This window comes from Prionailurus viverrinus, chromosome D3 (genome assembly GCF_022837055.1).
Source record: "Prionailurus viverrinus isolate Anna chromosome D3, UM_Priviv_1.0, whole genome shotgun sequence".
Lineage (NCBI taxonomy): Eukaryota > Metazoa > Chordata > Mammalia > Carnivora > Felidae > Prionailurus > Prionailurus viverrinus.
In genome coordinates this window covers 19,151,223-19,165,941 of record NC_062572.1, presented here as the reverse complement: position 1 = coordinate 19,165,941, position 14,719 = coordinate 19,151,223, and the positions used below count along the sequence as shown (strand labels likewise).

At 44.2% G+C, this 14,719-nt stretch overlaps 2 protein-coding genes across 4 annotated transcripts in view; both read right to left on the bottom strand.

Moving 5' to 3' along the window:
* The window catches only part of CABIN1 (calcineurin binding protein 1), a 153,303-nt gene extending 144,783 nt beyond the window's left edge, over positions 1-8,520 (bottom strand). The window contains exon 1 of one of the 3 annotated variants that reach the window (XM_047827547.1): positions 8,449-8,520. The gene's annotated coding sequence lies outside the window, so the exon portion shown is untranslated. Of the gene's footprint in view, positions 1-8,050; positions 8,339-8,448 lie in introns of those variants that run through there. The other 2 variants (XM_047827551.1, XM_047827548.1) reach the window with 2 other exon arrangements.
* Positions 8,521-10,937: 2,417 nt separating this feature from the next.
* Positions 10,938-13,485, bottom strand: DDT (D-dopachrome tautomerase). Its single transcript, XM_047826583.1, has 3 exons — positions 13,258-13,485; positions 12,754-12,929; positions 10,938-11,190 (listed from the first exon to the last, which is right to left on the bottom strand). The coding sequence occupies exons 1-3, from the start codon at positions 13,363-13,365 to the stop codon at positions 11,118-11,120; spliced, it is 357 nt and encodes a 118-aa protein (XP_047682539.1). The 5' UTR covers positions 13,366-13,485; the 3' UTR covers positions 10,938-11,117.
* Positions 13,486-14,719: the final 1,234 nt, after the last annotated feature.

Genomic DNA, 14,719 nt, shown 5'->3' with positions numbered 1-14,719 from the left:
CTCAGTAGGTTAAGCATCTGACTCTGGATTTTAGCTCAGGTCATGATCTCATGGATCTCCCTCTCTTTCTCCCCCTCCCCTGCTCGCTCACATGCACACACATGCACATTCTCTCTAAAATAAAATAAAATAAAATATGCTATGGAATTAAAAAAATATACACCAAATAACATAGCAACCAACTCTCTGCAACAAAAACCACAGGAGATGCTAGGACACATAAATAAAAATGCACTAATAATAAGAAATTTGGCTCACCACTCTCAGTATAAGACAGGCCAAATGGAGAAAAAAAAAATAAGTTAAGGAGATAGAAGATCTAAACGACAAAACAATTACAGAACTTACAGATGTATATCACTCTATACCCAGCTAACATAGACTACACATTCTCCAGTGCTCACAGCATGTTCACAGACTTCTCTGAAGTCACAGAGAAAACATCTTTATAAAGTACAATTAAATCTTAAAATATCTCTGATCACAATAAATTAAAACTGGAATTTAATAATACTACAACCACCACCATGAACAACAACCAAAGACAGGTCCTTCTATCTAAAAATTTAAGAACCTCCACAACTTTTGGATGAAAGGAAATGCAATTAAAATTGGAGAAATTTTAATGAAATACTAACAATAAAAACACAAATACTCATATATGTGAAAACACAATAAAATCATCTAAGGACGGGGGGGGGGGGGGGAATCGTATTATTATCTCCAAAGAAGAGAAAGCCTTTAACAAAAATTCAACACCCCTGATGATAAAAAGCACTCAAGAAAATAAAAATTGAAGGATACTTTGTTATATACATTAGTCCTAAAACCAAAATCTTATTTAATGGAGAAACACTAAAGGCATTTCCATTAATATCAGTAACAAAGTAAGGATGCCCATTATGTCTGCTACTATCCACCACTGTACATAGTTTATTAGCATTGCCATAAGAAAAGGGAAACCATTTAGAGGTATAAGAATGGGTAAAGAAGAAGTAAAACAATCTTTAATTTCAGACAACATAATAAAATACCTGGAAAACCCCAACACCAACAATAAAACTTAATAAAAGAACTCAATGAAGTAGCATGATAGAAAATTAACATAGAAAAATCAATAGTGTTCACATAAAAAATAAACAGAAGACATTATGATAGAGAAAAATCCTGTTTATAGTAACAAGATGATTAAATATTTAGAAATTAAGTTAACAAGAAATGTGCAACCTATGCAAGGAAAATCTTAAAACACTACCAAAAGACACTAAAGTTGAACAAATGGAATGACAACCTAAGACATTCTTAGAAAGAACTCAATATTATAAAGATGTCAGTTCTCCCTAAGTTAGTTTATAAAATCAATGCAATACAAATAAAAGTATCAACAAGATACTAGACAAGTTGACATATAGACAAGTTTTCATATAGAAAAACAAGCATGTAAGACAGCTAGGAAAACAGTGAAGAAGAAGAGCTACAAGAGGGGGATAAGCCCTACCATTAAAGAATACTGTATAAAGCCTTAGTACTTAAAAGAGTAGTACTGATACAGTCATGATACAAAGATCATGCCCAAACTCAAGTGCATATGAAAATTTTAAATATGGCAAAGGTGGGGGCACCTGGGCGGCTCAGTTGGCTGAGTGTCCAACTCTTGATTTTGGCTGAGGTCATGGTCTCAGGGTTCTTGAGATCGAGCCCAGCATCAGATCAGACTCTGCACTAACAGCACAGAGCCTGCTTGAGATTCTCTCTCTTCTTCTCTCTCTGCCCCTCCCCCCCACATGCGGGCCCACATGCACACACACACACACACACACACACACACACACTCTCTCTCTCTCTCTCTCTCTCTCTCTCTCTCTCACACACACAAAATAAATAAATAAACATTAAAAAAATAAAATAAAAATAAAATATGAGAGGGGCACCTAGTTGGCTAAATCAGTCAAGCATCTGACTCTTTTGATTTTGGCGCAGGTCATGATCTCACAGTTGGTGAGACTGGGCTCCAGGGTCAGGCTCTGCACTGGCAGTGCAGAGCCTGTTTGGGTTTTTCTCTCCCTCTCTCTCTCCCTCTCCCCTCCACCTGCTCTCTCTCTCTCACAATAAACATTTAAAAATAATGATAAAGGGTGCCTGGGTGGCTCAGTCGGTTAAGTGTCCGACTTCAGCTCAGGTCATGATCTCACCAGTTGTGAGTTTGAGACCCTCCCACATCCAACTCTGTGCTGACAGCTCAGAGCCTGGAGCCTGCTTCAGATTCTGTGTTTCCCTCTCTCTGCCCCTCTGCCACTCACATTCTGTCTCTGTCTCTCTCTCAAAAATAAAAATATACATTAAAAAATTTTTAATAATAAAATAAAACATAGCAAAGGTAGTATCTCAAATCACTGGGGTCAAAATGAACTCTGTAGTAAGACTTGCTCAGAAAAATTGGTAACCATTTGGAAAAGGATAAAATTAGATCTTTACCTCACCCCATATACATAAATAAACTCCAAATGGATTAGGGATCTAAATGAAAACCAAAGGAACCATACAAATACTAGAAGAAAATATGGATGAGTCCCTCTTTAACTTTGTATATGGAAAGGCTTTCTCACCATGATTTAAAATCCAAAGGCAGTGAAAAAAAGATTAATATATTTAACTACATAAAAATGGTTTTAAATTTTGGGGTGCCTGGGTGGTCAGTCGATTAAGCGTCAGACTTCGGTTCAAGTCATGATCTCCTGGTTCATGAGTTCTAGCCCCACATAGGGCTCTCTGCTGTCAGCACAAAGCCCACTTCAGATCCTCTGTCCCCCCTCTCTGCCCCTCCCCCACTCGCACTCGGTCTCTCTCTCTCTCTCTCTCAAAAATAAATAAACATTTAAAAAAATCTAAAAAAAAAAAGATTTGTGGTTATCAGAGGTAGGGGAGGGAAGTGGAGAGAATTGGATGAATGCGGCCAAAAGGTACAAACTTCCAGTTATAAGTAAGTACTAGGGATAACTATAGTTAACACTGCTGTATGGTATATTTTGAAAGTTAAGAGAGTAAATTCTAAGAGTTCTTATCACAAGGGAAAAACATTTTTTTTTTTTTGTATCTATATGAGATGAGATGATGGATGTTAAAACTTATTATGGTAATCATTTCACAATACATATAGGTCAAGTCATTATGCTATATACCTTAAACCTGAATAGTGCTATATGTCTATTATACTTCAATAAAATTAAATAATTTTTTAATTAGAAAAAAAATTTTTAATCAGAAAAAAGAAGTCATAAGTCAACTGATAAACTGGAAATATTTGCAACATATACTGTAGACAAATACATAAAGAGCTCTTAAAAACTTAATAGACACAGCATTATTCACAATAGTCAAAACGTAGAAGCAACCAAGTAAGTGCCCACTCGTAGATGAATGGAGAAACAAAATGTGGTATATAAATACAATGCAGTATTATTCAGCCTTAAAAAGGAAGGACATTCTGACACATGCTACCACACGGATGAACCGTGAAGACATTATGCTTAGTGAAATAAGCGAGCACAAAATGACAGTGTATGATTCCACTTACGTGAGGTACCTAAAGCAGTCAAATTCATAGAGACAGAAAGTAATATGGTGGTTGCCAGGGGCTGGGGGAGGGGAGGAACAGGGAGTGTTTAACAGGTACAGGGTTTTAATTTCAGAAGATGGAAAAAAGTTCTGGAGGTGGACGGTGGTAATGGTTGCATAACAGTGTTGATGTCTTAATGTCATCAAACTGTACACTTAAAAATACTTCAAAAATTAAATTTCACATTAAGTATGTTATACAATAAGCAAAGAAAAAAACTAGAAAAATAGGGAAAATAAGTAAACAATCAACAAAAACAGACATTCAACTGGCTATCAAACATATGAAAAAATGCTCACACCCGCTTATAATTAGAGAAATGCAAATTAAAACAACACTGAGACACTATGTCTATCATACTGTCACTATCACTGGCAAAAATTAAAATTAATGGAAAAAAAAGCAGGAAGGGAAACAAACCACAAGAGACTCTTAATGATAGAGAACAAACTGAGGGTTGATGGGGGGGGGGGGGGGGGCGGCGGTGGTATTAAAAAGGGCACTTGGAGTGCCTGCATGGCTCAGTCAGTTAAGCGTCGGACTCCAGCTCAGGTCATGATCTCAGGGTTGGTGAGTTTGAGGCCCGCGTCAGGCTCTGTGCTGACACCTTAGTGCCTGAAGCCTGCTTCAGATTGTGCCTCCTTCTCTCTCTGTCCCTTCCCAGTTTGTGCTCTGTCTTTCTCTCTCTCTCTCTCTCTCTCTAAAGTAAATAAACATTGAAAAATTTTAAAAACAAAAAGGGCACCTGTTGTGATAAGCACTGGATGTTGTATGTAAGTGATGAATCATTTAATTCTACTCCTGAAACCAATATTGCACTGTATGTTAACTAACTAAAATTTAAAGTCATTAAATTAAAGTTAACAAATTTTAATTGTTGGAGAGGTTGTCAGGAAACAGGCATTATTTTCATACACTGTTGATGGGAACGCCAACTAGCACAACCACTCTCGAGGGGAATTTGACAAGAGCTAACAAAACTACAAATGCCCTGACGTTTCAATCCAGCAACTCCACTTCTAGGAATCAATCTTGAAGATGTACCTCCAATAATATGAAATACATACACACAGGGTTATTCATTCCAACGTTGTTTGTAATTTCAAGAGACTGGAAACAACCTAAATGACTACAGATAGTGTAGTGGATGAATAAACTATGGTACATCCACACAATGAAGTAATATGTTGCTGTAAAAATTAATGAGGAAATGTTTATAGAGCATTATTCATAATAACCAAAAATAGAAATAACCCAAATGTCCATCAACTGACAAATGGATAAATAAAAAGTAATGAACACTGACAACAAGATGAACCATGAAAACATTATGCTAAGTGAAAGAAGCCAGTCACAGACCACATCTTGCATGATCCCATTAATAAGAAATATCCAGGAAAGGCAAATCTATATAGACAGAAAGTATTTGTGACCACCTCGACATAGGGGGGAGACAGTGAGAAGTTTTCTAACAGGTACAGGGTTTCTTTTTGGGGTGACAAAATGCTCTAAAATTGTGGTGATGCTCACACAACTCTATGAATATTAAAAACCACTGAATTGTATGTAAAGTTTATCTCAATAAATAGGCAAATTTTATCTCAATAAAACTTTTTAAAAATGAATAAGATCTCTATGAACACATACAGGAGGATTTTCAAGACATTGTTAAGTGACAAAAGGAAACACAATTATCTTTAGCATGCCACCTTTCATATATAAAAGAAGAGGAGCTAAGAAATTACATGACCATCTATTCATTTGTGCAAAAGAAAGGATAATCCAGACACCAAAGAGATCAGTTAGCTGCAGGGGATAAGTGGGAAAGGGGTGAAAGGTGGAGGAGAACAGGGACAAGGTGGCAGGAGGGGGAGAGTGAGTGACACTTTCCAGAGTATACCTTTGTTACAGTTCTTTCTTACTCTTAGAAGCACAGTCACGTTTCCCACTCGAAAAATAATTAAAACCAACTAAGTTCCAGGGAGAACCCAAAATGTAATATAAACATTAACAATGAACCTACTGCATTACAAATTACATAACCACACTGAAGGGCATAACAAAGAATTACGATTCCAGAGTAGGGGTAGAGAGTACACAAGATAAGCCTGGAACAGGGGCGCTTGGGTGGCTCAGCTGGTTAAGTGGGTTAAGCAACCAACTCTTGATTTAGACTCAGGTCATGATCTCGCAGTTCGTGATCCAAGCCCTGCGTAAGGCTCTGCGCTGAGAGTGCAGAGCCTGCTTGGGATTCTCCCTCTCCCTCTCTCTACCCCTCCCCTGTGCTCATGCTCTGTCTCTCTCTCTGCCTCAAAATAAATAAACAAACATGAAAAAGAAATTTAAAAAAAAAGATAAGCCTGGAACATCTTGTGGTGCCAGAAAATAAGTAAATCCTCCAAAAAAATGGTGAGGATCCATTGACACAGATGCTTACTAACTAGAAAGAGAAAGATAGTAAGTTTATAGTATAGAAACCTAGCAGATACCAACTAAACCAAGCAATCAAGACAAACATCACCAGTAATAAGACCTATCAGCATCTTGAACTCCTTGATATGACACACTGAGGACAACACAATGTTTGTATCATTCTGGCCAAAAATGCATGGCCTCACTCCAATCACGAGATATATGAGACAAATCCAAGTTGAAGGATATTAGACAAAATAACTGATCAGTACTCTTGAAAAATGTCAAGGCCAAGAAAGACAAGACTAAGTAATTAAGGATGAACGAGCAATCACTAAATGCAATGAGAAGTTAGATAGGATCACAGAATGAAAAATAGAACATTGTGCAAAACTGGTGATGTTCAAACTAGGTTAACGGCTGAGTTCATAAAACTGTACCAATATTAGTTTCCTGTTCTTGATAGTTCTATCATGATTATGTAAGATGTGAATATTAGGGAAAGGAGGGTTCTCTGTATTATTGTTGCAACTCTTCTCTAAACCTAAAATTAGTTTAAAATAAACAATATAAAAAGAAATAGCCACTTGAGATTATGTATTCATCATCTGTAAGGACTGTGAGGATGGGGACTATGTCTGTATTGTTCACCACAAACCCCAGAAACCCACTAGCAGGAGGAAAAAAAAAAGCAGCTATTGAATAAAGAAAGAAAATATCTATTTGTTTCTCAGCGTCCCAGCACAGCAATCATATTATCCCAGAATAGCACATTCAGGAGTTTAACCTCACAAATTTCCAAACTCTAGGCTATGGTTTCCACAACCTTAAGAACACATAAAGAACAGCACACTTTGAGTACCTCGGCACCCTGACCCAGTCAGTGATAAGCAGTGGTGTTTCCTGACATGCTCTGGTCTGGGAGTCAGGAGGCCTAGGTCTTGGGCCACATTGTGGCACTACCTGGCTGTGGCATAAGAGGCCCCTCGCTGGGTCCCACTTTCCTCTACCCTAGGAGGCTTTCGCCTACTGTGTTCATACAGCCCAGAAGCAAAGAATGGTTTTGACATTTTTAAATGGATGAAAAAATTTGTGACACATGAAAATTATATAAAAATTACATAAAATTCAAATTTCAGTGTCCATAAATAAGGTTTTATTGGAATACTGCCACTGGTGTACCTATTGTCTCTGCATGTATCCACTACACAATGCCAGAACTGAGTTGGGGTGCCTGGGTGGCTCAGTCCGTTGAGCATTAAGCATCGACTTCAACTCAGGTCATGTCTGGTCATGATCTCACAGTTCGTGAGTTCGAGCCCCACATTGGGCTCTGTGCTGACAGCTCAGAGCCTGGAGCCTCCTTCAGATTCTGTGTCTCCCTCTCCCTCTGCACGCCACCCCCAGGCCCCCGGCCGGCGCACCCGCTCTCTCGCTCTCCCTCAAAAATAAATAAACATTAAAAAAAAAAAATTAAAAAACAAAAACAATGCCAGAACTAAGTAGACAGAGCAGGCCTCCTATGCTAAGCCTAAAATACAATTATAATTATGTTTATTACATTCACAACATATTATGATATAATTACATGTTAATATTATAAATATTATTACACTTACAACTGAAGTTTGCCAACCTCTGAAGGAAGTTTTTGACCCATACATAGATCCATAGTAACACAGGCCCCAAAGAGTTAAGTGGCTCCAAAGTCACTTGTGCAAGACACCTGAGAGTGTCAGTAGACTCTATCTAGCCAAGGTCCTCCTCCTGGGAGGCAGTGCAGTCAAGATATTCAGTCTGGCTGGCTCAGTCGGTAGAGCATGCAGCTCTTGATCTCGGGGTTGAAAGTTCCAGCCCCATATTGGGTGTCGAGATTACTAAAAAATAAAATCTTAAAAAAAAAAAAATGTTTTTGTCTAGACTTCGTCTGACCCACTAGTTAGCTAGCTGACTCTGAACAAGTCCCTTCCCCTCGCCTCGGTCTGTTTCCACCCTGTAAATGGTGCTAATAACAGCACTCACCTCGCAGGGCTGCTGTGAAGGTGAAGAGAAAGGACGTCAGTAGAGGGTTAGCACCGGGCTCAGCACCCGGCGGACGTAAAATCAATGGTGGCTTCTGCTGCTGTCACTGAAAACCACTCCCGAGACTGGAGCCCCGTCCTAGGCACCCGAGGATGGCGACCATGGCCCTGAAGAGGCCCACGAGACAGCCTGGAGGCCGGGCCTCACCGCTCCCGCTCTCTGGCCTCGGTTTCCCCGACTGTGCCACTCAGACTACCAGAGGCTCCCCCTGCGTCGACACCAGCCTCGGCCCATCCGCCCGCTGCCCCTCAAGCTCGGGCCCCCGCTGCTGCCGCTGGTTCCGCAGAGCCGCACCCCCACCGGACGGATGCCCCCAAACCCGCAGTCCTGGAACTCACCAGGCGTCTCCACGGCAACGGCCTGCCCGCCGCGACCCCCGAGCCGGCTGGCCGCCCGCCTGACAATAAGGCGCGTTCCCATTGGCTCCGTTGCCGGCTCCGTTAGCCAATCAGTGAGGGCGCACGCGCTGCTCGCCCGCCGCGCAGGCTCTCGTGGACCCTGAGGGCTGCAAACAGCCTAGCGCGGGAGTGTAAACCTTCCAGGTCCTTGCTTTTTGGTACTCGAACTATTGTGGACTCGGAGCGCCAGCTTGCAGTCGGACTCCACGCCCCATCGCTTGTAATATTTGGGAAGCGCCGAGTTCGGTGCCCGGCCCTGAGCAGTAGCTAAATGACGACGGGCCGTGTTATCGTTTGTTACAACCTGAGACAGGTACTCTGAAGGCAATGTAAACTTGGGGAACACTTGGAACCAGGGGAGGAGGGTTCTCCTTTCTACTACCCCGTGCCTCATCTTTTTCAGAAAAGAATTTGAAGCCCAAAAGGCACAGATACAATCAACTGTGAAACAAAGGAAAAACAAAAACAAAAATCACAAAAAATCAAGGCCGGGTAGACGAACGGTCTATCCAGGGAGTGACAGAATTCCAAAGTCTAAAGGAGGATTCGCATTGAAAGTTTCCTGAAAACGGCCTTGGGCTGAGAGAGGTTAAATTCTTGGGAGCGAAGCTTTTTTGAGAAAGACTTCACAGCCTTTCCAGCCTTTCTTGATTCCAGCAACCATGATTTAAACAGGAATGAAGGTTATGGCTTTCTCTTTGACCTTACATAAAGATGGTAACATCATGGTGAAGAATTCAAAGCGCCAGTTCAGAACAATAAAGCCTTAGTGATACCCAGGAGTTTCAAAAAGAATTGAGTCACAAACCTTGACTTTGCCTTGGAGGGAGGGGCAGTGGACAGAGGCATAAACAGACGGTTTCAAAGTTTCATGGATAACACCCATCCTTGGATGCAGCTCTCATACCTGAGTTGTATCTTGAAATAGCTCTTGAAACAGTTGAAAAAAGATGGGAGAGTGGTCCCATAGAGAGCTATGTGGCAAGCTTTTGGAGGTAAGAGACATTGCAAGCCATGCTGGATCCTCAGGAAGCACAGTATTACCAGGGGGCAAAGCTCAAGGCCACAATGGGGCTAATGTGGAGAGGGGGGAGGGACAGTCGTCCCCACAGCAAATGATGACATCACACTCACTACAGTGGGGATAAGACATTTAAGGTGGGACCAGGTAGAAGGCTGCTGCCTTATAGTCCTGGCTAGGGTTAGGCCTGAATCCCTTCTTGGGCACTTCAACCATTCATTCAATGATACAAACATTCCCTGAGCCCCTTTGGGAAGCAGGACACCCATGTTGGCAGAAGGAATGAGTGCAGGAACAGTTGGGACAGGGGGCCAAAGGAAGGAACTCCAAGCTCTGTTAATGGCATTCCACAGCAGTGGTCAGGGACAAACACCACAAGCACAAGAACACTCCACTGGAAACTAACTTTACTAACTATATTAACAGGACAGACTTAAAATCTCAATTTGGTATTTCACTGGTACACTAAAGACAAGAATGATCAGGCCTTCAACTCTGTAGGGAAATACAGTGCCCATCACAGTGTCTAAGGGTCATGATATGTAAACTCTGCATCAAACATCTGGAAAGAAACCAAAAAGGACACCCTTTGCACCCTGCCCATATATCCCTGAAAATGGAAAGTATGATATAGTATTTAGAGTTGAGGCGGGGATTGCATTCATTCCGTTTCTAATGGCAGACATTGTATTTCCAGGTTTACCATTCCAGGACATGGGTTTTACAAGGTACACAGCTACCGAGAATTTTTAGCAAGACTCATAGGAGAAGATGGGAGTTTCGAAATGCCCAGGAAAGGTCCCAGAAGCCCAGCCATCCTGCTCTCCTGCTGAGCACAGCATTCCATGGGCAGTAAACTGCATGGGCCAACCCAAGCTGATGGCAAGAACATCTGGTTAGCAAAATCTGTAGGAAGACCCAAGCTGGACCAGTGCCCACCCAACCAACCTGCACAGGGCATGGAGAGCAGGGCCCTAGGCTTCACCTTCCACACTTGGATTTGAACAGCCTACATACAATACATGAGACAGTGGCCCCGAAGACAGAAAAGATCCCATCTCTCAGGTTCCCTAAAGTTCCCACCTCATAAACCAACACCACTGCCCAGGGTGACAGAGAATGCCAGGGAGGGGTGAAGGGAGATAAAGAAGTCATGTTTGAAAGAAGGTCGCAGGGCACCTGGGTGACTCACTCGGTTAAGCATCCGACTCTTCATATTGGCTCAGGTCATGGTCTCAAGTTCAAGGCCCAAGTCAGGCTTCGTGTTGAGTGGAGAGCCTGCCTGGCATTCTCTCTCTCTCCCTCTCTCTCTCTCTCTCTCTCTCTCTCTCTCTCTCTGCCCCTCCCTCACTCACATTCTCTCTCTCTCAAAATAAATTAATAAACATTTAAAAAAAGAAGAAGAAAAGAAAGAAGATCTCTTCATTTATTTGACAAAAGGATGGGGAGGAAGAAGACTTGTGAGGCCACAGGCATATCTGCATGAAGGGGTGCCAGAAGCTGGTATCCACTAGGCCCTTCCTCTGCCAGGAGGCCTCTCTGGAAGGGGCAGAAAGCTCACAGATGTCCTAGATGCCCTCTGTGTCAATCATAGAAAAGTCATGACTGTCCCTTTCTTGCCAATCTGCCAGGGCTCCAGGGGGAAAAATCGGATAATTATCCTTCAAGAGACAGAAAAAGAAAAAAAAAGATGTCATTAGCTCCTTGGCTAATGCTTCATATTCCAAGACCCCTAGCCAGGCACTCCCACCATGGGTTCCCTGACCAGCCTGCCTTAGTCTAGCGGGCATTTTGGAAGCCTGCTTCATCTCATTAATGATCTCCCCCTGCAGGCCTGTCAGAAGCAGGATGGTGGCTGTCCCTGGACAGACACTCAATGCAACAGCCTTGATGGTCACTGCATGCTCTGTGAGCTCAGAGGGGCAGCCCTCCTGCTTTCAAACTCCAGGCCCCCTGGGGGCATGTGCAGTGCCCCAGACACCTTTGTTTTCTCAAAGCCTAGCTCAAAACCAGTCATAGGGTGACCCCCCCCCCCCATGTCTATGGAGTGAATAAACATGCCCCTCTCATAGAAGTGATGGGAAGTTCCTGATGAAGATCAGGATACTTGGGATAGTCTAAGGGGTAGTAGGGGAAGGATTGTGTGTGACAGCTTTAGTTTTCCCATCTGCAAACCTCATGGGGATGGCATGTCCGCACAAGGCGATGTGAACAGAGGGGCAGGGCTTGCATGGATCCAATGGGATCATGCATATACGGTAGCTATAGATAAGCTGGCACATGGTAGGCATTCATATGTTACGTATTGTTGTTACAATTATTATCTCACCCCAGCTTGAGGACCAGGTCTGAGCACTCCCAGGAGTGACTATTCCTCACCAACCTTCCTGGGCTAACAAAGGATCCATTCTGGAAGGTTCTTTCAAGCTTCTCATGCTCTTAGTTCCTCATAGGCATGGGCTTGGCGCAGGAATATTTTTCACCCAGGAAGAAACTTTAGCCCTGCCACAGAATCCCATGTTTGGGGGCTGTATGGTCTTCTTGGATGATCATTTAATACATGCCCCTCTATTCACAGAGAAAAGGCTACAAACCAGAGATGGTTCACTTTCAGGTTTGTCAGGCATCCCCCAGCTGCACTGGACCTAGAACCCAGGTCTCCAGACATCCAAGCCAATGTCCTTTCCACTACTCCCTGACCCTCCTGGGAGCCTCACTTGGGACCTAGCTGGGCTACACGGCCAAAGGTCACACAGCCTCAGGACATACCCAGAATCCCTCCTGACCAGCCTGGAGAAGCTCTCCTATTAAATTACTCTTGGCTTTCTAAGTTGTGCAGAAGACTAAAGGCAGATGATAAATGGTTATAGCTTTGTCAGGTTAATAACATTCTACCCTGCACGGTGCCAAGGGAGATACAGAGCACTGCCATCTCACATGACTCTGGCAACTCCCCCAGGAAGTAAAGGAGAGCCTTCCCACTTCACAGATGGAAACATTGGGGTTGGAGAAGCCACGCCTTGCCCACATGTCAAGGGAACCATGGAAGAGCCAGGAATTCATTCAATTCCACTACCATTCTGAGGGTAGACATACCATCCGAGGACCTAGGGCCCTAGGCCCTTCTTGGGCAGGGAGAAGAGTGCATTTTTTACCCCCAGCCTTGCAAGGGGCCTTGGAATGGGATCACTCCCTGCCCCCATCTTCTCCCTGCCCCCACGCACCGATCCTGGCCCAGGCCCATCTCCTTGGTGAGGAACTCGAAGAATCGGGCGCTGTGTCCACGGTTCTCCTCGGCCGTGCCCACCACACCGATGGAGGAGATGATCAGCTGCGCGCAGGGATCGGTAGAGCCGTTCACCGCCATGGCCAGACCTGGTCGCAAGGTCACGTTCACGCGCTGCGGAGAAGAGGAAAGTTTCGCCTGAAGCTTGTACAGGCCGAGTTGCTCTGAGGACCCGGGAGGGCAAGAGCCTACAAGCGTGGACCCCTGGGGTCAGGGCTAGAGGCTCGGGGCGGGGTCCTTGGAGGTCATGTTGGTTTCAGGGCCAGGGAAGGCAGCAAGGAGCAGACATGAGGGGTGGGGCCGCGGGGTCACAGAGAGAGGGAGGCCGGGGATCCCTGCGACGAGGAGCCCGGGTTGCGGTGAGGGAAGCCGGGACGTGGGCAGAGCCCGACCCCTGGTCCACCAGCCTCATCCCGTCCCGTGCTCCCCGGTCCACGCTCACGTCCTCAGGTTTGCTCAGGATGGCTGCAGTGGCCGCGCAGAGCCGCTTCTCCAGTCCGGCGGGCACACGGCCGGCGGGCAAGTTGGTGTCCAACTCAACAAACGGCATGTCTGGCGGGAAAGAACTGGACAGGCCACACGAGCAGAGAAAGAACACACAGGGTACAGGTCGATGTTCCCGAGGGTCGCGGAATAGACAGCTGTGGCGGGGCGCCACGGAAACCAGGCTCCTTATTGGCTGGACAGACACGCAGGGCCCCGGGATTGGCTGGATAGTCCACACCCCGCCTCTGCTGGCGCCGGTTTCCGGAAGTCCTAGACAGGCGGGGATGAGTGGAGCTCGTGACCCTCCCCCAAAGACACTGGCTGAGCCATGGCCCCGCCCACCGTGTCCCAGGCTCTGCTGGCTCCAGCCACATTGGCCAGGGGTTTTCTGGCTCACTGGGCTTTTAGGTGCTGCAGTCCTCTGCTTCTTAATCCATTTTTAGCTTGTTAACCTTGAAAATAAAATAGCCCGTTATTTTACCGGTAAAAATGGGTTTATTCGGGGGGAAATTTTTTATTTGTTCGAGGATAGCAGAAAATTGCAATTTGGGACATGCAGCCTGAGGCAAAACCACAGGAAAATCCAGCCAACAAAGAAGAGAAACGTTTTTTTGTTTTGGTTTGGTTTTTGTTTTTTGTTTTTTACAGAGAAAAGGGAAGAATTGGGAAGGACTGTTAAAAACAAAAAAGTACTTGGGAATAAACTGGGAGTTAAAAGTGCAATGGCTTTTCAATAGCAGAGCTGTGACAGTCTCATTGGCTGGACTGTTTCAGGGCGGGGATCTTTCTTTCCCCTGCGGGTAGTATATAGTCTTCTCACCTTGGGAATGCAAGGTAAGTCTCTTCCTTTTGGAGTGGTAAAGGGTTGCGAGGAAGAATAGGTGTGAGAGCTCCCCCTTCTGGCCTCCCAACTTTATTTTAAATGAAGGTTCCTTTATTGAGTTTCACAGAATGTGGGTCTGAACACACACGCAGAACATACACACCTGTGTGAGACCTTTCCCAGTCTCCATCCTAATTTGTTTTTTGTTTTTTGTTTTGCCACGTTACCACCATTTCCAAGTTAGGCAACTTCACATTATATGTGAAAATCTGCACTTCTCTTGACCAGGAGCCAAGTGACACTTGTGAATTCAGGTGAGGCTGGGTAGAGAACTCTGGCTCACCACAGACATCTATCTGCCTTTGTGCCCTCTTGCACCTGTGGTAACCTTGTTTCGTGCTGAAGTAGTATCCACCAAGGGGGTGAAAGCCAGGTCCTAGCCAAACTGCCAGCCATGTTTACAGTACCCTATATTTTTATAGTCAAAACAAAATGTGTTACTTAGCACATGGAAACCTGTTGATATGGCTAAACATGGTACTCTCATCAGTGTTGCAAAGTTGTCTGAATTGTAAGTGAAAATACAGTTGAAATT